At 39.2% G+C, this 21,191-nt stretch overlaps 1 protein-coding gene across 14 annotated transcripts in view; it reads right to left on the bottom strand.

Moving 5' to 3' along the window:
- PRUNE2 (prune homolog 2 with BCH domain) overlaps window positions 1-21,191 on the bottom strand; it is a 297,981-nt gene that overhangs the window by 212,336 nt on the left and 64,454 nt on the right. For all 14 annotated transcript variants that reach the window (XM_037998511.2, XM_073021511.1, XM_073021506.1 and 11 more), the window contains one exon: window positions 1,191-1,343. In XM_037998511.2, the coding sequence (XP_037854439.2) occupies window positions 1,191-1,343 (153 nt within the window). The remainder of the gene's footprint in view (window positions 1-1,190; window positions 1,344-21,191) is intronic.

The following is a 21,191-nucleotide window of genomic DNA, read 5'->3' as shown; positions in this document are numbered from 1 at the left end:
TATGAGTTTACCCTCTTTCTCGTGGTGTCTGGTGGGATTAAGCTCTGGTTTCCCATGGAGCCAACCTGCTTGCTGAAGCATTCCATTCCCCTATCGGTGTTCACTGGAACCACCTCCCACATAAACCACTTTGCCTCAGGTTCTGCCCCTCCTGCCCCTGGGGACAGGGTTCCTGAACTAAGAGAGAAAGTTATGTAATTTAGTGTTTACATCTTAAAGACATATAGGCTGGGTTTAGGACTGGCCTGGCCACCTGCCGGCTTCGTGTGTTCGGTGTTGGGAAAGCAATGAAGGCTTTCTGCACTTCAGTGTCCTCCCTCATCTGGAGACTGGGACAACAAAGCACTGACTCTTGGGGTTGTCATGAGGATTCAGCAAGATCATCGTTACCAATCTACTCCATCAAAACCTGTATAAAGCAGGTATCCAGTGAATTATAGCCATTTATTATTGTAAAATAGTTGATCCAGGAAATTCACTGTCCTGACAAAGCCTAGACACTGACAACAGTTTCATCAACGTAGCCATCTTCTCGCTCATTTCCTTCTCAAACTAATTATTTATGAAATCCCATTGTGCTTGATATTGCTCCTCCCATCTTCTCAAAAATAGAATCCCGTCAGCACAAGGACTGCATGCAATGATGCACCTGAGATGTGCACTAGACACGTGAATCAACCACACATCTAGGCATGAAGGCCTCAGAGTAGAGGCCACAGTACAAGCTGTCTGTTTCCAGGGGAGCCAACATTATGTGCCTGAAAACCTTCCACGAGCACAAGCAATAGGAAGAGAGTGAAACACATTCAAATGTACCTTCTCAGTCAGGCGTGGTGGCTCACACCTGTAATCCCAGCACTTTGGGAGGCCGAGGCAGGTGGATGACTTGAGGCCAGGAGTTCGAGACCAGCCTGGCCAACATGGTCAAACCGTGCCTCTACTAAAAATGCCAAAAATTAGCTGACTGTGGTGGCGCATGCCTGTAATCCCAGCTACTTGGGAGACTGAGGCATGAGAATTGCTTGAACCAGTGAGCCAAGATCATGCTACTGCACTCCTGCCTGGGGGATAGAGCGAGACTCTGTATAAAAAAACAAAGAAACAAATATACTGTCTCAGGGCTGATAACACTCCACGCCACAAACCATCCCGACTCGTGAGGGACGAGAGCTGGGAACAGAGTCACTCACCCTGAGCACTGAACTGGGTCTCTTGTAGGACGTTGATGATGTCCTCTCTTGGAGGCAAGTTAGGAAATTTTTCTTCCAGGACAGAAAGAATTTCCTCCTGCTTCTCTGAGATCTTCTCTGATTCCATGGTCATCCACTTGAAAAGAATGCTACCTGAAAGGTATGAATAAAAATTCTCTTAAAGCTTTCCAGTCAAGCCAGAACAGGGGCCAGGAAAATCAGTGTTTCCTGGCCTCTCCATCTAAGCTTTCCATTCCTGTCTCTCACCTGGACCAGGGTTCTCCACATGTAACATTCAAGAGCCAATTTTTAGAAAACAGCTGAACCATCATCCAGCTTCATTACTCTCCAAGTGCTGCTCTCTACAACTTAACCGACCCTAGCATACTCTATGGTACAGAATTCATAGATAAAGGAAAAAAATGTGCAGCTTCCCCCAATCCCACACAAACACACAAAAGGATACACATTGGTCTTAAGTGATTTCAAAAAGGAAGTTAGTGGTAAACTATTTAAAAGTCTAATCAGCCTTATTTCCTTTAAGGGACCACAGAGAATGCTGTTTCCACTCATTATATTATTAATTTTATATACAAACTTCTTCCTTTTCACACTAAATGAATGTATAATCCCACTGTCAATAGCTGAGGAATCTGATAAGGTGGTTAACCTGACATCCATTTCTGATCTCCCAAGCATCACACATAGTTTTAAAGTCATTTACAATTATCTAATTATAAGGACTCACATGCTGGGTCTAAATCACAGGTTTAAATTACAAAGTAATTTTCCAGTATGAAGGACCTTGTACAAACTCCTGTGACTACTGTGGATAATCTCATCTTGAAAGGGAGGAGTTAGCACCCCATATGTACTCTTACTCTTCCCCACATTCCAAGCCCAGATTAACACAGAATCGCCATAGGAGAGAGAAGTTTCGCTTAATGATGAATGATTAAACTCTCTAAAAATCCCCAAATCTCTTGACTAATCAAGGTACTACCATCTCTGTTTCGGTGTAGCCTTAACACCAGTCATTGGGGAGGGAAAATGGAAAATAAATAAAACAGGAAAGAAGGTAAAAGGAGAAATAAAGTATCCAGTGAGGGAAAACTATGGTACCCAATCCAAACACAGGGCCTGAGACCTATGTTTACCATCAAACATGCTGGAAAGTCCCAAGCAAGTCATCTGGCCTCTATTTCCAGTTTCCCATTTTTAAAACAGGAATATTACTGCTTTCCCAGCTCATAGTGTTATACTAAGCATCAATGAATGTAAATATCATAAAGAAAAGTAAATATTGCTAAATATATTTAAAGCATTTCTTCCATTCATTCCCTCACAAACAATTACTGAGTGCCTTTTATGGGCCAGGCACTGTGCTCGATGCTAACAATTCAAGATTAGACTAAAGATAACCTTGCCTCTCGAAGCTCACAGGAGATTAAAGGTTACAAATAAGTAAGCACAGACATTTTCAATAGCAGAGAATAAGAAATATTACGGGTGAAATACATAGTACTCTGAATCTAGGCCAGAATTTAGGGTTCAGAGGAGTCTTCCTAGAGACAGTTAACCTGAGCTGAGTTTGAAGGATATCTAGGGACTCCAGGCAAAGGCAAGAGGGAGGTCATGATCCAGAAAGAGCCTGTGCAAAGGCACTGAGGTCAGAGGGAATTGGGTCAGTTCAAGGAATAGAAAGCAATTAATTACCGGTAGATAGTACGATTTTAGCAAGGGAAATGTTGAAAAATCAAGTTGGAGAGAGAGAAGAGGCCAGACAAACTTAAAGGCAGCTTGTAAGGCCCTTCAATGTAAGGACCATTTTTATATTTTATATTTTAAGAGGAATGAGGAAACTTTAAACAGTTTTAAGTAGGGAAAGTAACATGCTCACATTTATGTTTTATAAGAATCACTCTGGCTATCACGTAGAGAAAAATTTTGATAAGGACTATGGGGAGGATCAGTAAGGAGGCTGTTTTGGGTAAGAACAAAGGAAAGAACAGTCAGCACACAGAACTAAACAGATTCCATTTTAACAGTCATTTGAAGGTGGAGGGCAGCCAGCTGGATTTTGTGTATACCCTGTGGTCTGTCAATCTCTGACATAAAACTCACACTATAAAGATTATTTTTCCGGCTGGGTGCAGTGGCTCACGCCTGTAATCCCAGCACTTTGGGAGGCTTAGGTGGGTGGATCATCTGAGGTCAGAAGTTTAAGACCAGCCTGGCCAACATGGCAAAACCCCATCTCTACTAAAAATACAAAAAATTAGCCGGGCATGGTGGCGGCGCCTGTAATCCCAGCTACTCAGGAGGCTGAGGCAGGAGAATTGCTTGAATCCGGGAGGCGGAGATTGCAGTGAGCTGAGATCGCACCACTTCACTCCAGCCTGGGAGAGAGAATGAGACTCTGTCTCAAAAAATAAAAATAAAAATAAATAAATAAATAAATTCCCCTCTTTATTAAGGCAAGGGTAAAAATGAATTTCAGAAAAGATCTTCATCTGCCTCTCACTCTGATAGACTGCTTGTACTAAGACAAGGATAAAAGCTAGATCAAGTTTTTAAAAATCTGTGAAAGTATCACAGTTACCCAAGTAACTGTCTTGGAAACTCAGGTTCTGGAGAGAGGGTAAGTACAGAGAAGTGAGCCCAACATTTGGTATTGCTTTTCCTCTTGGGGTATTTGCTAATTTCATAAGTGATCAAATAAACCACTGGGCTGGAAAGGTTTGCAAATCTAACAGAAGTTTAACAGCCTATGGAGACAAAAACTAAAGTTTAGGGCCCTCTGCAGAAAAGGAGTGTTAGCTAAGTAACCCGGTTTTGAGACGGGACCCCTAGAGAGTTACATCCTAGGACAAGAGTGGGAAGACTACAGTCTGGAGATAAAATCTGGCTAATTGCCTATTTCTATAAATAAAGTTTTATTGGAACACAGCCACGTTCATTAATTCGCTAATTGTTTATAGATGCTTTTGTACTATATTGACAGAGTTGAGTAGTTTCAACAGAGACTGTAGGCCCATAAAGCCTAAAATATTTACTATCTGGACCTATACCAACCCCTGCCCAGGGAGAAGGGTGAAGCAAAAATTGGTCAGTCTTCCTGAGGACCAAAATCTTGATTTGAATTGGCTTAAGCAGAGAATAGTTTTTTTATCTGCCACTCTTCTTTGTCTTTGGGGTACAAAAGTAAAACCTCTCAAGAGCAAAAGAATTTTGTTATCTCTAGTCTCATCATCTGTACACTTTTCATATACACTATTCAGCCATCCATAACAAATTGCCAATCATAAAGGAAATAGAAGAAATGACTGGAAACTCTAGAAGAATAAACTCATGAGGAAAAGAATAGAAACAGAATCAGAGGGGATTTTAAAAGTAGCTGAAGAATTACAATAGAGAATTAGAATCTGTAAGTAAAACAATCAAATGAAATTTTAAAATTGTCAATTTAATAACTTAATTGAGAACTCAAATGTGTTTACAGCAGATTAGATGCATGGGGGAAAAGATTAGTGAATTAGAAAATAGGTCAGAAGAAAATAACCATACTGAAGCATGGAGAGAAAAAGTGATGAAAAATACAGAGATGAGCTTAAAAGAGATGGAGAAATGGAGCAAAGTCTAAAAGATAGGCAGTAGTTCCCCCTTGGAGAGGAGAGAATGAAGCTGAAGCAATATTTGAAAAGGCAATTGGTATACTCATTTTTCAAAATTAATGAAAGACATTACCCAAACATTAAAGAAAAGCTATGGGTTGGGCGCGGTGGCTCACATCTGTAATCCCAGAACTTTGGAGGCCGAGGTGGGTGGATCATTTCACATCAGGAGTTTGAGACCAGCCTGGCCAACATGGTGAAACTCTGTCTCTACTAAAAACACAAGAACTAGCCAGGCATGATGGTGGGTGCCTGCAATCCCAACTACTCTGGAGGCTGACAAAAATGACTTGAACCTGGGAGGCAGAAGTTGCAGTGAGCTGAGATTGTGCCACTGCACTCCAGCCTGAGCGATACAACGAGACTCAGTCTCAAAAAAAAAACCAAAACAAAACAAAAAACAAAAAACAGAAAAAGAAAAAGAAAAGCTATGAGCCCAAATCAGGATAAAGACGAAGACAAACACCTCTAGGTGCCTGATAGTAAAACTGCTAAAAAAAAAATTACAGAGAGGAAAAAAAAAAGAAAAATTAAACCAATCAGAGAAAAAAGGGCATTAAAAGTATGACTGACTTCTCGATTAAAATGATGAAAGCCTAAGACAATGGAATTCTATCTTCAAAGGGCTAATATAAAATAATTGTCCATCTAGAATTCCATACTGAGCCAAAACAATTTTTTTTTTTTTTTTTTGAGACAGAGTCTTGCTCTGTCACCCGGGCTGCAGTGCAGTGGCACAATCTCTGCTCACTGCAAGCTCCTCCTCCTGGGTTCACGCCATTCTCCTGTCTCAGCCTCCTGAGTAGCTGGGACTACAGGTGCCCACCACCACACCCGGCTAATTTTTTATATTTTTAGTAGAGATGGGGTTTCACCATGTTAGCCAGGATGGTCTCGATCTCCTGACCTCGTGATCCGACCGCCTCGGCCTCCCAAAGTGCCGGGATTAGAGGCGTGAGCCACCGGGCCCGGCCAACAAATTCTAAAAAAAGGCAAAATAAAGGCATTTCAGAAAGAAATGAAAAAAACTGAAAAAAAACAAGATCTACACCAAAAGAAACAGTAAAGGCAGAAGAAAATTATCCCATAAGGAAGCAAAGAAATATAGGAAGAAAAGAAAAACACTGGACTATGTAAACATATGGGTAAGAAAAAAATTCAACATTCACTATATAAAACAATTATAGTAATATTTTTAAAAGTTTAAAATTATGGTAATATTTTAAAGTTTAAAATATTATATATGGATGATCAAAATACATTTTAATAGTAACAAACTGAGGAGGGGCTAAGTAGAGAGAAGGTGTTTTAGGTTCTCAGATTGTCAGGGAAATGATAAAATTATCAATTTATATGATATTTTAACTGTATGTTGTAATTGCTATTGTAACCACTAAAAGAATATAAAAAACACTTATTTAGCATATAGCAGTAAAGAAATGAGAAGAAAAGAAGAAAATATGTGACAAGTAGGAAACAAAGAGCAAAATAATAAATTTAAACCCAGATGTAACAGCAATTACATTAAACACAGAGACAAAGCACTGCGATTAAAAGATAAATAGTATCAAACCAAATTTGAGAAACCAAAATGACAATATACTGTTTACCAGAGCATACCTTAAATATAATCAATGGAAGGTTGAAAGTAAAAAGATAGAAAAATATAAACATGCGAACACCAATCACAAGAGAAAGTTGGTGTAATATGCTAATATCAAACAAAACGGCCTACAAAACAAGAAGGATTACATGAGATTAAGACAAATATTTCTACATTAATAAAGGGTCAATCCTCCAGAAGATACATCAATTCTAAATCTGTATGCACTTATAGCATAGCTTCTAAATATATAAAGCAAAAACTGAAAAAACTAGATGAAAATGAGATAAATACACAGTCACAGCAGAAAATTTTAACACATCTCTCGCAGCAACTCTAAGAACCACCAGAAAGAAGTATGCAAAAATATAGAACATTTGACCACCATGAGTAACAAACTTGACCTAATTACCATATATTAAATTGTTATCAATAGTGGTGGACTATACTTTCTTTTCTAGTACAAATGAAACATTTACCAAAATTGACCATCTATTGAAGCAGAGTTCAAATTCTAATAAATTTCAAAAGGTGGCCACGATAGAGTTATAGTCTGTGGCTACTTGAAAAATAGTCTAAAAACAATAACAAAATAAAAACAATGCACTTCTAAATAACTCACGGTAAAAGAAGAAATCACAATGTAAACCAGAATACATAATACTTTCAACTAACTGAGAATGAAATATGATATTTTAAATCATGAGATTCAACTCAAGTTGTGCTCTAACGAAATTTTATACCCTTAAAATCGCAAGTGTTAAAAGAAACACACATTAAATTCACCTAAAAAAGGTAGAGGGACAAATATAATAAACACAAGACAAAAACTTAAAGATGAAGGAAACAAACACATATGGAAGAAATCAATGAAACAAAACTTTGATTCCTGGAAAAATCTAATATAAGTAGTTTTGAAAACAACTCAAGAAAAAAAGAGACAGGAGAGAAAGAAGACAATGTTTACCAATATTAATAATGAAATCGTGACATAACTACAGATTCTATTGACATTAAAAGATACTAACAACTTAATTTTAATAAGTTTTAAATTTTAGAAGACACGGACACCACTGGGAAAATTCAACTTGCCAAAACTGGCAGAAAAAGAAATTAAAAATCGAAATGGTTTTATATTTATTTAAAAATGAATCCATAGTTAAGTCCATAATTCCAAATATTTAAGAAATGTTAATTTTACACAAATTATTCCAAAGAATAGAAAATGAGAGATTTCCCAAAAGTCTAAAGACAATGGAATTATATCTTCATTTTATGAATTTTATGAATCTAGCAAAACCTTAATACCAATACCTGATAGAACATTACAAGAAGGAACAGAGGCAAGTCTCTGTCATAAACATAGATGCAAAAAAACTTTCTAAAAAATTAGTCCCAAGTCAAATTCAACAATTCATAATAGGATATTGCATAGCCACCAAGTAGTTCTCTCCCAAGAATCAAAAGACAAATTAACATTCAAAAAGCAATCACTTATAATTGACCTTATTAATAAAGAGGAAAAATCCTATGATCACCTAGATAGATAGACATCAAGTAATAAAACTACTTCAGAAAATCCAAAAGTTAATCATTAAGTGGAATCAGTCAAGTAGAAATAGAAGACAACTTCCTTATTTGATGAATGGCATTTATAAAAACCAAATACAGAAAGCAGACATCACAGTTAATTGTGGAATACTGAAAAGCTTCCACTTCAAATCAGTAATGAGACCAAGGTGCCGGGTTTTTTATTTTATTTTATTTTATTTTATTTTATTTTATTTTATTTTATTTATTTATTTTTTAAGATGGAGTCATGCTTGGTCGCCCAGGCTTGAGTGCAGTAGCTGCAATCTCGGTTCACTGCAACTTCCGCCTCCCAGGTTCAAGTGATTCTCCTGCCTCAGCCTCCTGAGTAGCTAGGATTACAGGCGTGCGCCACCACGCCTGGCTAATTTTTGTATTTTTAGAAGAGACGGGGTTTCACCATGTTGGCCAGTCAGGTCTCGAACCCTGACTTCAGGTGATCTGCCCACCTCAGCCTCCCAACGTACTGGGATTACAGGCATGAGCCACCACGCCTGGCCCCAAGATGCTTATTATTGTTATTCTTATTCAACACTGCACTGTGAATCCTAATCAGAGGGCAATAAGGCAAGCAAAAGAAGTAAAAAGTATAAAGGAAAATAAAGAATAAACGCTGTTTTTCCTCGTAGATGATACAATTATGTGTGTAAAAAAAGCTCAAAGAATGTACAAATGAGCTCTGGATAGTAAATTTAGCAAGTTTGCTGCATTAAGGTCAATAATATAAAATTACCTGTATTTCCATAAATAATCACAAATAATTAAAAATCAAAAATTTAGAAATGTAATAGAATCAAAATATTAAATACTTAATGTGCCCTGGCTTACAGTCAAACCAAGAATCCAGTTTCTTTGATTTGGGGATCTTATTTTTTAAAGACATAAAATGGAAAGGCAATATTGAGAAATTAATCTAACAGATACTACCTTAAACAGAGACCTACGGAATAATTTAGTGAAAACAGACATCTGACATTGGCTTACAGTTAAGTTTGACTTGACTATTACAAAAGAGATGCTATACTGATAAAAGTATGAAAACTAACTCAGAAAAATGCTCATGATACTCTGAGTTATTTTTACTGCATAAGAATGGCTACAGCCCAACTTTATCCCAGGAACGCATCTATGGCAAATTTTTCTACCTTACATTAGAAACCCATTTAATTACAAACTTATTTTTCTGTATCATGACTTACAGCAGCCAGAGACACCTCTCAGCCAATTCAAATCTATTTTTGTAGCGAGCATTGACTTAACTTACAGCAAATTTTGCAGAATGAAAGAAATATTGAAATCCATAACGACGTACCCCAAAGTGTCCCAGCTATTCATAGGCAGGGTAGAGGGAAGGAGCGATTAACAGCAAGCAACAGAGAAAGCAATTATAAGGAAATAGTAACGAACACTTCATTCTTTTAGAAAAGAAAGCAACCACAATATTCTTTGCTCAAAAGAATGGAGAAGTGAAGGACCTCTTGCCAAAAGCAATTGCAGTACATTAATATTAAACACGATCTAATGAAGTCAGAAATTGTTTAGGGAAAACGTTCAACACAGTAAAGGCAAATTCTGCATGATAAATTCTTAGCAGAAAAAAAGGAACTTAAATCTTTTTTTCTTTTACCTAGGATTGATGTTTTTCATATTGAAACGAAAGATTACAGAATGAATAGCAGAGAGGAAGTGGAGTGGGGGGGACAATAGAAGGAAGGAGAAAAAAGAAATACACCTTGTTTACGTTTTTGTCTGGAGAGGTATAAAAAGAAGCCTATTAACTGCCTACTATTCCCATAAATTTAAAATGTCTGATTTAAGAATAAAGATTATCTTTGTGTGACAGAAGAAATAGTGAACACTCTGAGGTTGAGGAACCATTTTGGTTTTATAACTAGCAGAAACAATCACTTCTTCCCCCTTTCCCCCAATATCTTCTTCCTAAGCGAAACAGCCCTCCCTCTTCCTAAGTAAAACAGGCAATGTAATTCCCTCAGGATTTTGTAACCATTTCAGGAGAGAGATGATTCACTCTTTGGGCAAGAGAGAGAGAGACAACAAAAAAAAAAAAAAAAAAAAAAAATTTGGCTCTCTTCCTTTCCTATTTGACCTCCTTAAAAGGAGCTTTTTGAAGCTGTTAATCCAGGCTACTAAAATAGGAAGCAACTATTCTTTATTAAAGGTCAAATGAAACTACAAGTAGGAAGGAGAGAGTTTGTTTAAATTTTAAAAAGCTGGGATATTAGTTTTTCACTTAGTCCTAGGCTAAGAACAATTGCTCTTCTTTCTCTCTTTGCCTTGTGGCTCCTGTCAAGGCCTTACACAATTAAAAGTGAAAGGCCATTTAGGTAAAGTATGGTTTTGATCTAAGCATGCCTGGTAATCAGTGGCTGAAATCTCATTGCCAGCTGGTTCCCAGAAACACACACGCACACAAATACAAATGTGCACACACACAATCCCCAATGTGATGATTCAGCAATTTAATGGATCTTGAATTTGGCAGTAGTCCTCTAGCACACATCTCAGGGAGAAATAAAAGAATACAGGTTGAGGAATCTGGCGGGTCTGTAACTGTTCGCTTTTGGCACAAACCCCGGGCATAACTAAGTACCAGCTTCAGCCACCATGACTGTATGATGTGGCTTTATGGAACGTTCATGCCTTAGAAAATGAACACAAAAAGATCTTAGAATCAGATAGGGGCAGAGAGAAGCCCAAGAACAGGAGAAGGAGAAAAGGTAGAAGAGAAAGAAAGCAAAGAAACAAAGAAGAACCCCAGCAAAAATACGTGGGCAAGGAAAGGGGGAAGCTAAAAGATGTTGTTTCCAAAACTCAGGGCCATTTATGATCTCATCTTTATGAGCACGGTCCCTTCTTACACAAATAATTAGAAAGTAATGCTACATAAGTACGTGCCTTTCCAAATGAAAGTGGATGCTAATGATTTGTTTCCTGAAATTTCTGAGTTTGGGGGTATATCCTATCAAAAGGCAACAGCAAGACCTAGCTATTGTAAGATTAATTAATAATTTTGGAAAGTGCAAATTATTTCTATTTTGTTAAATCCCCCACAGAGCCTGAACACATTTTGGTCATAGATGAGTCACCTGTTGACATTTATCCATGACTGTCCTGCTACGGCCCAAAAGACAGAGTGACAGGGGACATTATTAGAAAAACACAAGCATGTTATTTCTATGCTGGCAACATGACACATACCTCTAACTAGTATACAAATGATCTTTTTAACAAAATCCATAATAATTAAGTTCTGCCTCCATGTTTGAATAAAATAATATACCATAATGCAAACATTGATATGTAGCTACAGCTGTGAGTATAAGACTAAAAAGATTCAAACACGATTGAATTTAAATATGTATTGTTTAGATTTAGAGAAAAACGTCAGCATGTGTAGAAAAGAAATTTGTAGCAGAAAATAAGGTTGCTAGACTAAAGGTAAAGCTGATTAAAAAATAAAGTTATCGGCCAGGCGCAGTGGCTCACGACTGTAATCTCAGCACTTTGGGAGGCCGAGGCAGTGGATCACAAGGTCAAGAGATCGAGACTAACCTGGCCAACATGGCGAAACCCCATCTCTACTAAAAATACAAAATTGGCCAGGCCTGGTGGTGCACACCTGTAGTCCCAGCTACTCGGGAGGCTGAGGCAGGAGAATGGCTTGAACCCAGGAGGCGGAGGTTGCAGTGAGCCAAGATCATGCCATTGCACTCCAGCCTGGCAAGAATGAGACTTCATCTCAAATAGTAATAATAATAATAATAATAATAAAGTTATTAAAGCAATCCCCATACACTGATTGAGGAGCAGGAAGTATCCGACATGCTATGCACAATTCCTGTATATGCCCCCATTGCATGTGGAAAAGGATAGAGCAGGGGTATATCTATGTTATTATCAGGTGTCTTTTCAAGAAATTTCGACGTAGTTGTATCTTTTTAAAATGAGAAACTAGTATATGTGCTTATTTCAGTAAAAATATGATTATAATTAATCATATTTTAATTTTTTCATTGGCTCCAGGAAGCTCCTATCCAGTTTCAAACCAAATACTATTTTTACTTCTCCAAATTTATAATTGTGTCTGAACCTGTTCCTTTCTGTACTTGTTTTTATTTTTCCTGATCTTGGCCTTTTTTTTCTCTTTTATTAGATTGCTTGCATTTTTGTAAGCCTCCTCAAATATTTTATGGAAGAAGGAAGGGTAAAAATAATAAAATAGATAAACCCATACATGTAGATACTCCATTTAATACAAAGGTAGAGACCTAAAAACAATGAGTAATATATACTGTATGATTCCATTTATATATCACACAAATACAGGCAGAGGCTGGGCACGGTGGCTCATGCCTGTAGTCCCGACACTTTGGGGAGGCCAAGGCAGGTGGATCACTTGAGGCCAGGAGTTCAAGACCAGCCTGACCAATATGGCGAAACCCTTTCTCTACTAAAAACACAAAAATCAGCAGGGCATGGTGGCAGATGCCTGTAATCCCAGCTACTTGGGAGGCTGAGGCAGGAGAACTGCTTGAACCTGGAAGGTGGAGGTGGCAGTGAGCTGAGATTGTGCCATTGCACTCCAGCCTGGGTAACAAGAGCAAAACTCTGTCTCAAAAAAAACAAAAAACAAACAAAAAAAAAATATAGCCAGAACCCATCTGGACTGCTATGGGGTACACACAAGGATGTTAAAACTATAAAGAAAAGCAAAGAAGAGTGTACCACAAAAATGAGAATACTGGTTAACACTAGTTAGAGAGGGAGTGAGCAGTGGTGGGAAGGAGCACCAAAAGGTCTTTCTCTTTACCTGGATAATTGTTAAAAGGGTGTTCACTTTGTGATAATTCCTTGAACTGTTTAAATGTCCTTTTACACACATGTTTTGCATTCTTTTTGGTACAAAGTGTTATACTCCACAAAAGGGCTAAAATAACATTTATTTATTTACTTATTTATTTATATAACCGAACGGTGAAAATAAAAATAAATGCTTGCAAAACACTAGGATTTCTTAAAGCTAAAAATAAGGGTTTTTTTTTTTTTAAACTAGAAGGAACAATGTTCAAATTCTACACATTAAAAATGTTAGAAGGATGGACTGAAGTGGGATGGAAATTAACATATTATAGCATTAACTAAATCAATACAGTTATAAAAACAGAAAGCACATAAACGATGTTGCAAAATTCCTTTCATGACAGTGTTTATCAAGAGCCTACTATGTGTCAGGTGCTCTTCTAGGTACCAGAGACACAACAGTGAAGCAGTGCACACAACACATAAGGTCTCTTTTTTTACGAAGTTACATCCTGGAGTGAGGCAGCAAGAGGGAAGAGGAGGCTCCTGATAGTTAGAAAGAGAGATGACAAGGTTGGGCGCACTGGCTCATGCCTGTAATCCCAGCACTTCGGGAGACTGAGGTGGGTGGATCACGAGGTCAGGAGATTGAGACCATCTGGCTAACACGGTGAAACTCCATCTCCACTAAAAACACAAACAATTAGTCGGGCGTGGTGGCGGGCTCCTATAGTCCCAGCTACTCAGAGGCTGAGGCAGGAGAATGCTGTGAACCCGGGAGGCGGAGCTTGCAGTGAGCGGAGATCACAGCACTGCACTCCAGCCTGGGGGACAGAGTGACACTCCTCAAAAAAAAAAAAAAAAAAAAAGAAAGAAAAGAAAAGAGAGAGAGAGGGAGGAAGGAAGGAAGGAAGGAAGGAAGGAAGGAAGGAAGGAAGGAAGGAAGGAAGGAAGGAAGGAAGGAAGGAAAGAAGGAAGGAAGGAAGAAAGCGAGAGATGACAAGATATTACAGATAAAAACAAGCATTCCAGAAGGAAGGAACGGCTTATGTAAATCCTCAAGAGTGGAAAGAGTTTGGCATATTTGAAAAGCTAAAAGGCTCTTTGCCTGGAACACAGTGGGAAAAGGGAGAAATATTATCAGGTGATGTGACAGTAGGCAGAGGAGAGACGATGTGGTGGTCTGTAAGGGTAGAGAGGTAGGATGCTTGGATTTTGAGTGTGATAGGTTTGAAGAAGGAGGTTGAAACGACCTGACTTAGAGTTTACAAGCAGTCATTCTGACTACTTTATGGGCCATAGGTTTTATCAAGGAGATAGGGCAACAGTCAGGACGCTATGGCAGTAGTCAAAGAGAGGCAAAATGGAGGCTTGAACTGGGTCTCTAGCAGTGATCACGGAAAATGTAGACAGACTCATGTTATGTTCTAGACACAGAACAGCAGGGTCAGCAGGACTTGCCGATGGATCAATGTGGAGCAGAAGGCAAAGGAAAGAATCGTGTATAACTCCGAGATTATGGCTTGAGCAATCAGGTGGTTTACTGAAATGAAGAAATTGGAATAAAAGCAGGTTTGGAGGTATAAGAAACTAAAAGGTTCTACTGCAGCCATATTAAGGATGTGGTGCTAATTAGACAAGGATGTGAAGATGTCACATGGGCATTGGCTATAAATCTGGAATTCTAAAAAGAGGTTACGGTTGGAGATACAGGCAGTTATCAGCCTGTGTATAATATTTAAAGTCTTGGAACTAAACAAAGTCACCTAAAGATAGCATATAGGAAAAAGGACAAATTTTAGGCACCCGACACTTAGAAGTTGAGCAGAAGAAAAGGAGCTAACAAGCAAGAAGAAAGAAGAGTAGGCCCAACCTTTTGCATATTAAGGAACACACTGAAAGTGATCTTTTTTAAAAAAAAAATTTTCAGCACAGTGGTCTAAGAGGCATACATAGGGAATCAATATCTTGGCCCACCTGAAATCCATCTACACCACACCAGCATGCCCAAGCATGATGCGTTCCAGGATATGGCCATGGGAATGAAAAGCAAAGTACAATCAAATTGATGAAGTACTTAGCTCATAGTAAATTTAGAGTTTTTTGGTACAATGTTTATAATAATATATTGTCCATTGAGGTCTAATTATGATGCTTTTAAAGACTCTTTCAAGTCTCAGCCATAAATATCTAGTCTCACGTCATCTGGGAACAGACATTTTTCTAAAATTCCTTATGGCAAAGACATGTATAAAATATCGGCATTCTTTCAAGACCTGGAAGAATACACAAAAATATGTTCTAGGCCAGCTCAGGCCTGTAATCCCAACACTTTGGGAGGCTGAGGCGGGCAGATCATCTGAGGTCAGGAGTTCGAGAGCAGCCTGGCTATCATGGCAAAACCCAGTCTTTCCTAAAAATACAAAAATTAGCCAGGCTTTGTGGCAGGTGCCTATAATCCCAGCTACTCAGGAGACTGATGCAGGAGAATCACTGGAACCCAGGAGGCAGAGGTTGCAGTGAGCTGAGTTTGAGCCATTGCACTCCAATCTAGGCAATAAGAGCAAGATTTCCTCTCAAAAAAATAAAATAAAATAAAATAAAATAAAATAAAATAAAATAAAATAAAATAAAATAAAAAGATTGCCCTAGGTGGCTGGCAAGATGATCGAATAGGAACAGCTCCGGTCTGCAGCTCCCAGAGAGATCAATGCAGAAGGGGAGTGATTTCCGTATTTCCAACTGAGGTACCTGGCTCATCTCATCAGGACTGGTTAGACAGTGGCTGCAGTCCATGGAGGGTAAGCAGAAGCAGGGTGGGGCGTCACCTCGCCCAGGAGGCATAAGGGGTTGGGGAACTCCCTACGCTAGCCAAGGGAAGCTGTGAGGGACCCTACCGTGAGAAATGGTGCATTCCAGCGCAGATACTATGCTTTTCTTACAATCTTCACAACCCGCAGACCTGGAGATTCCCTCGGATGCCTATACTACCAGGGCCCTGGGTTTCAAGTGCAAAACTGGGTGGCCATTTGGGCAGACACCAAGCTAGCTGAAGTTTTTTTTTTTTCATACTCCAGTGATGCCTGGAACACAAGCGATACAGAACCGTTCACTCCCCTGGAAAGGGGGCTGAAGCCAGGGAGACAAGTGGTCTAGCTCAGTGGATCCCACCCCCATGGAGCCCAGCAAACTAAGATCCACTGGCTTGAAATTCTCGCTGCCAGCATGGCAGTCTGAAGTTGACCTGGGATGCTTGAGTCCGCCGTTACCGAGGCTTGAGTAGGTGGTTTTCCCCTCATAGTGTAAACAAAGCCTCCGGGAAGTTCGGACTGGGCAGAGCCCAGCACAGCGCTGCAAAGCCACTGTGGCCACACTGCCTCTCTAGATTCCTCCTCTCTGCACAGGACATCTCTCAAAGAAAGGCAGCAGTTACAGTCAGGGGCTTATAGATATAATTCCCATCTCCCTGGGATGGAGCACTTGGGGGATGGGGTGGTTGTAGGTGCAGCTTCAGCAGACTTAAACATTCCTGCCTGCTGGCTCTGAAGAGAACAGCAGATCTCCCAGCACAGTGCTCGAGCTCTGCTAAGGGACAGACTGCTTCCTCAAGTGGGTCCCTTACCCCCATACCTCCTGACTGGGATCAATAGACACCTCATACAGGAAAGCTCTGGCTGGCATCTGGTAGGTGACCCTCTGGGATGAAGCTTCCAGAGGAAGGAACAGGCAGCAATCTTTGCTGTTCTGCAGCCTCTGCTGGTGATACCCAAGCAAACAGACTCTGGAGTGAACCTCCAGCAAACTCCAGCAGACCTGCAGCAGAGGGGCTTGACCAGTGGAAGGAAAACTAACAAACGGAAAGGAACAGCATCAACATTAACAAAAAGGACGTCAACACAAAAACCCCATCCGAAGATCACCAACATCAAACACCAAAGGTAGACAAACCCACAAAGATGAGGAATAAACAGCAAAAAAAGGCTGAAAATTCAAAAAATCAGAACACCTCTTCTGCTCCAAAGTATCACAACTCCTAGCCAGCAAGTGAACAAAATTGGATGGAGAATGAATTTGATGAAGTGACAGAAGTAGGCTTCAGAAGGTGGGTAATAACAAATTCCTCCCAGCTAAAGCAGCACGTTCTAACCCAATGTAAGGAAGCTAAGAACCTTGAAAAAAGGTTAGAGGAATTGCTAACTGGAATAACCAGTTTAGAGAAGAATATAAATGACCTGATAGAGTTGAAAAACACGACACGAGAACTTCATAAAGCATACACAAGTATCAATAGCTGAATCAATCAAGCGGAAGAAAGGATATCAGAGACTGAAGATCAATTTAATGAAATAAAGCGTGAAGACAAGATAAGAGAAAACAATGAAAAGGAATGAACAAAGCCTCCAAGAAATATGGGACTAAGTGAAAAGACCAAACCTACGTTTGATTGGTGTGCCTGAAAGTGATGGTGAGAATGGAACCAAGCTGGAAAACACTCTTTAGGATATTATCCAGTAGAATTTCTCCAACCTAGCAAGATAGGCCAACATTCAAATTCAGGAAATACAGAGAACACCACAAAGATAGTCCTTGAGAAGAGCAACCCCAAGACACATAATTGTCAGATTCACCAAGGTTGAAATGAAGGAAAAAATGTTAAGGGCAGTTAGAGAGAAAGGTAGGGTTACCCACAAAGGGAAGCCCATCAGACTAACAGTGTATCTCTCTGGAAATCCTACAAGCCAGAAGAGAGCAGGGTCCAATGTTCAACGTTCTTAAAGAAAGAATTTTCAACCAAGAATTTCATATCCAGCCAAACTAAGCTTCATAAGCAAAGGAGAAATAAAATCCTTTACAGACAAGCAAATGCTGAGAGATTTTGTCACCACCAGGCCTGTCTTACAAGAGATCCCAAAGGAAGCACTAAATATGGAAAGGAACAACCAGTATCATCCGCTGCAAAAACACAGCACATTGTAAAGACCATGTACACTATGAAGAAACTGCATCAACTAACAGACAAAATAACCAGCTAGCATCATAATGACAGGATCAAATTCACACATAACAATATTAACCTTAAATGTAAATGGGCTAAATGCCCCAATTAAAAGACACAGACTGGCAAATTGGATACAGTCAAGATCTATTGCTGTGCTGTATTCAGGAGACACATCTCACGTGCAACAACATACATAGGCTCAAAATAAAGGGCTGGAGGAATATTTACCAAGAAAATGGAAAGCAAAAAAAACCGCAGGAGTTGCAGTCGTAGTCTCTGATAAAACAGACTCCAAACCAACAAAGATCAAACAAGACAAAGACGGGCATTACATAATAGTAAAGGGACCAATGCAACAAGAACAGCTAACTATCTTAAATATATATGCACCCAATACAGAAGTACCCAGATTCATAAAGCAAGTTCTTGGAGACCTACAAAGAGACTTGGACTCCCACACATTAATAGTGGAAGACTTTAATACCTCACTGTCAATATTAGATAGATCAATGAGACAGAAGGTTAACAAGGATATCCAGGACATGAACTCAGCTCTGCAACAAGCAGACCTAACAGACATCTACAGAACTCTCCACCCCAAACCAATAGAATGTACATTCTTCTCAGCATCAGATTGCACTTATTCTAAAATTGACCACATAATTGGAAGTAAAACATTCCTCAGCAAATGCAAAAGAATGGAAATCAGAAAAAACAGTCTCTCAGACCACAGTCCAATCAAATAGAACTCAGGATTAAGAAACCCATTCAAAACTGCACAACTACATGGAAACTGAACAACCTGTTCCTGAATAACTACTGGGTAAATAACGAAATTAAGGCAGAAATAAATAATTTCTTTGAAACCAATGAGAACAAAGACACAATGTACCAGAATCTCTGGGACACAGCTAAAGCAGTGTTTAGAGGAAAATTTATAGCACTAAATGCCCACAGGAGAAAGCAGGAAATATCTAAAATCAACACCCTCACATCACACTTAAAAGAACTAGAGAAGCAAAAGCAAACAAATTCAAAAGCTAGCAGAAGACAAGAAATAACTAAGATCAGAGCAGAACTGAAGGAGACAGAGACACGAAAAACACTTCAAAAAAAATCAATGAATCCAGGAGCTGGTTTTTAGAAAAGATTAACAAAATAGATAGACTGCTAGCCAGATTAATAAAGAAGAAAAGAGAGAAGAATCAAACAGACACAATAAAAAATGATAAAGGGGATATCACCACTGATCCTGCAGAAATACAAACTACCATCAGAGAATACTAGAAACACCTCTACGCAAATAAACTAGAAAATCTGGAAGAAATGGATAAATTCCTGGACACATACACCCTCCCAAGACTAAACTATGAAGAAGTCGAATCCCTGAATAGACCAATAACAAGTTCTGAAATTGAGGCAGTAATAAATAGCCTATCAACCACAAAAAAGTCAGGACCAGATGGATTCACAGCTGAATTCTAGCAGAGGTACAAAGACGAGCTGGTACCATTCCTTCTGAAACTATTCCAAACAACAGAAAAAGAGAGATTCCTCCCTAACTCATTTTATGAGGCCAGCATCATCCTGATTCCAAAACCTGGCAGAGACACAACAGAAAAAGAAAATTTCAGGCCAATATCACTGAAGAACAACGATGAGAAAATCCTCAATAAAATACTGGCAAACCAAATCCAGCAGCACATCAAAAAGCTTATCCACCACAATCAAGTTGGCTTCATCCCTGGGATGCAAAGCTGGTTCAACATACACAAATCAATAAACATAATCCGTCACATAAACAGAACCAATGACAAAAACCACATGATTATCTCAATAGATGCAGAAAAGGCCTTCGATAAAATTCAACACCCCTTCATGCTAAAAACACTCAATAAACTAGGTATTGCTGGAATGTATCTCAAAATAATAAGAGCAATTTATGACAAACCCACAGCCAATATCATACTGAATGGCCAAAAGCTGGAATCATTCCCTTTGAAACTTGGCACAAGACAAGGATGCCCACTCTCACCACTCCTATTCAACATAGTATTTGAAGTTCTGGCCAGGGCAATCAGGCAAGAGAAAAAAATAAAGGGTATTCAAAAAGAAAAGAGGAAGTCAAATTGTCTCTGTTTGCAGATGGCATGATTGTATATTTAGAAAACTGCAACACCTCAGCCCAAAATCTCCTTAAGCTGATAAACAACTTCAGCAAAGTCTCCGGAAACAAAATCAATCTGCAAAAATCATAAGCATTCCTATACACCAATAATAGACAAACAGAGAGCCAAATCATGAGTGAATTCCCATTCACAACTGCTACAAAGAGAATAAAATACCTAGAAATCCAACTTACAAGGGATGTGAAGGACCTCTTCAAGGAGAACTACAAACCACTGCTCAATGAAACAAAGAGGACACAAGCAAATGGAAAAACATTCCATGCTCATGGATAGGAAGAATCAATATTGTGAAAATGGCCATACTGCCCAAAGTAATTTATAGATTCAATGCTATCCCCATTGAATCTGCTATCTCCATTGAATCCCCATCTGTGAAGAAAGCTACCACCGACTTTCCTCACAGAATTCGTAAAAACTACTTTAAATTTCATATGGAACTAAAAAAGAACCCGTACAGCCAAGACAATCCTAAGTAAAAAGAACGAAGCTGGAGGCATCATGCTACCTGGCTTCAAACTATAGTACAAGGTACAGTAACCAAAACAGCATGGTACTGGTACCAAAACAGATATTTAGACCAATGGAACAGAAGAGAAGCCTCAGAAATAATGCCACACATCTACAACCATCTAATTTTTGACAAACCTGACAAAAACAAGCAATGGGGAAAGGATTCCCTGTTTAATAAATGGTGTTGGGAAAACTGGCTAGCCATATACAGAAAACTGAAACTGGACCCCTTCCTTACACCTTACAAAAATTAACTCAAGATGGATTAAAGACTTAAACATAAGACCTAAAACCATAATAACCCTAGAAGAAAACCTAGGCAATATCATTCAGGACATAGGCATGGGCAAAGACTTTATGACTAAAAAACCAAAAGCAACCGGGTGTAGTGACTCACACCTGTAATCCCAGCACTTTGGGAGGCCGAGGCGGGTGGATCACGAGGTCAGGAGATCGAGACCATCCTGGCTAACACGGTGAAACCCCCTCTCTACTAAAAATACAAAAAATTAGCCGGGCGTGGTGGTGGGCGCCTGTAGTCCCAGCTACTTGGGAGGCTGAGGCAGAAGAATGGCGTGAACCCGGGAGGCGGAGCTTGCAATGAGCTGAGATCTG

The sequence above is a fragment of the Chlorocebus sabaeus genome, chromosome 12 (assembly GCF_047675955.1).
Source record: "Chlorocebus sabaeus isolate Y175 chromosome 12, mChlSab1.0.hap1, whole genome shotgun sequence".
Classification (NCBI taxonomy): Eukaryota; Metazoa; Chordata; class Mammalia; order Primates; family Cercopithecidae; genus Chlorocebus; species Chlorocebus sabaeus.
The sequence above is the reverse complement of the archived record's forward strand: the minus strand, read 5'-3'. Positions and strand labels throughout refer to the sequence as shown.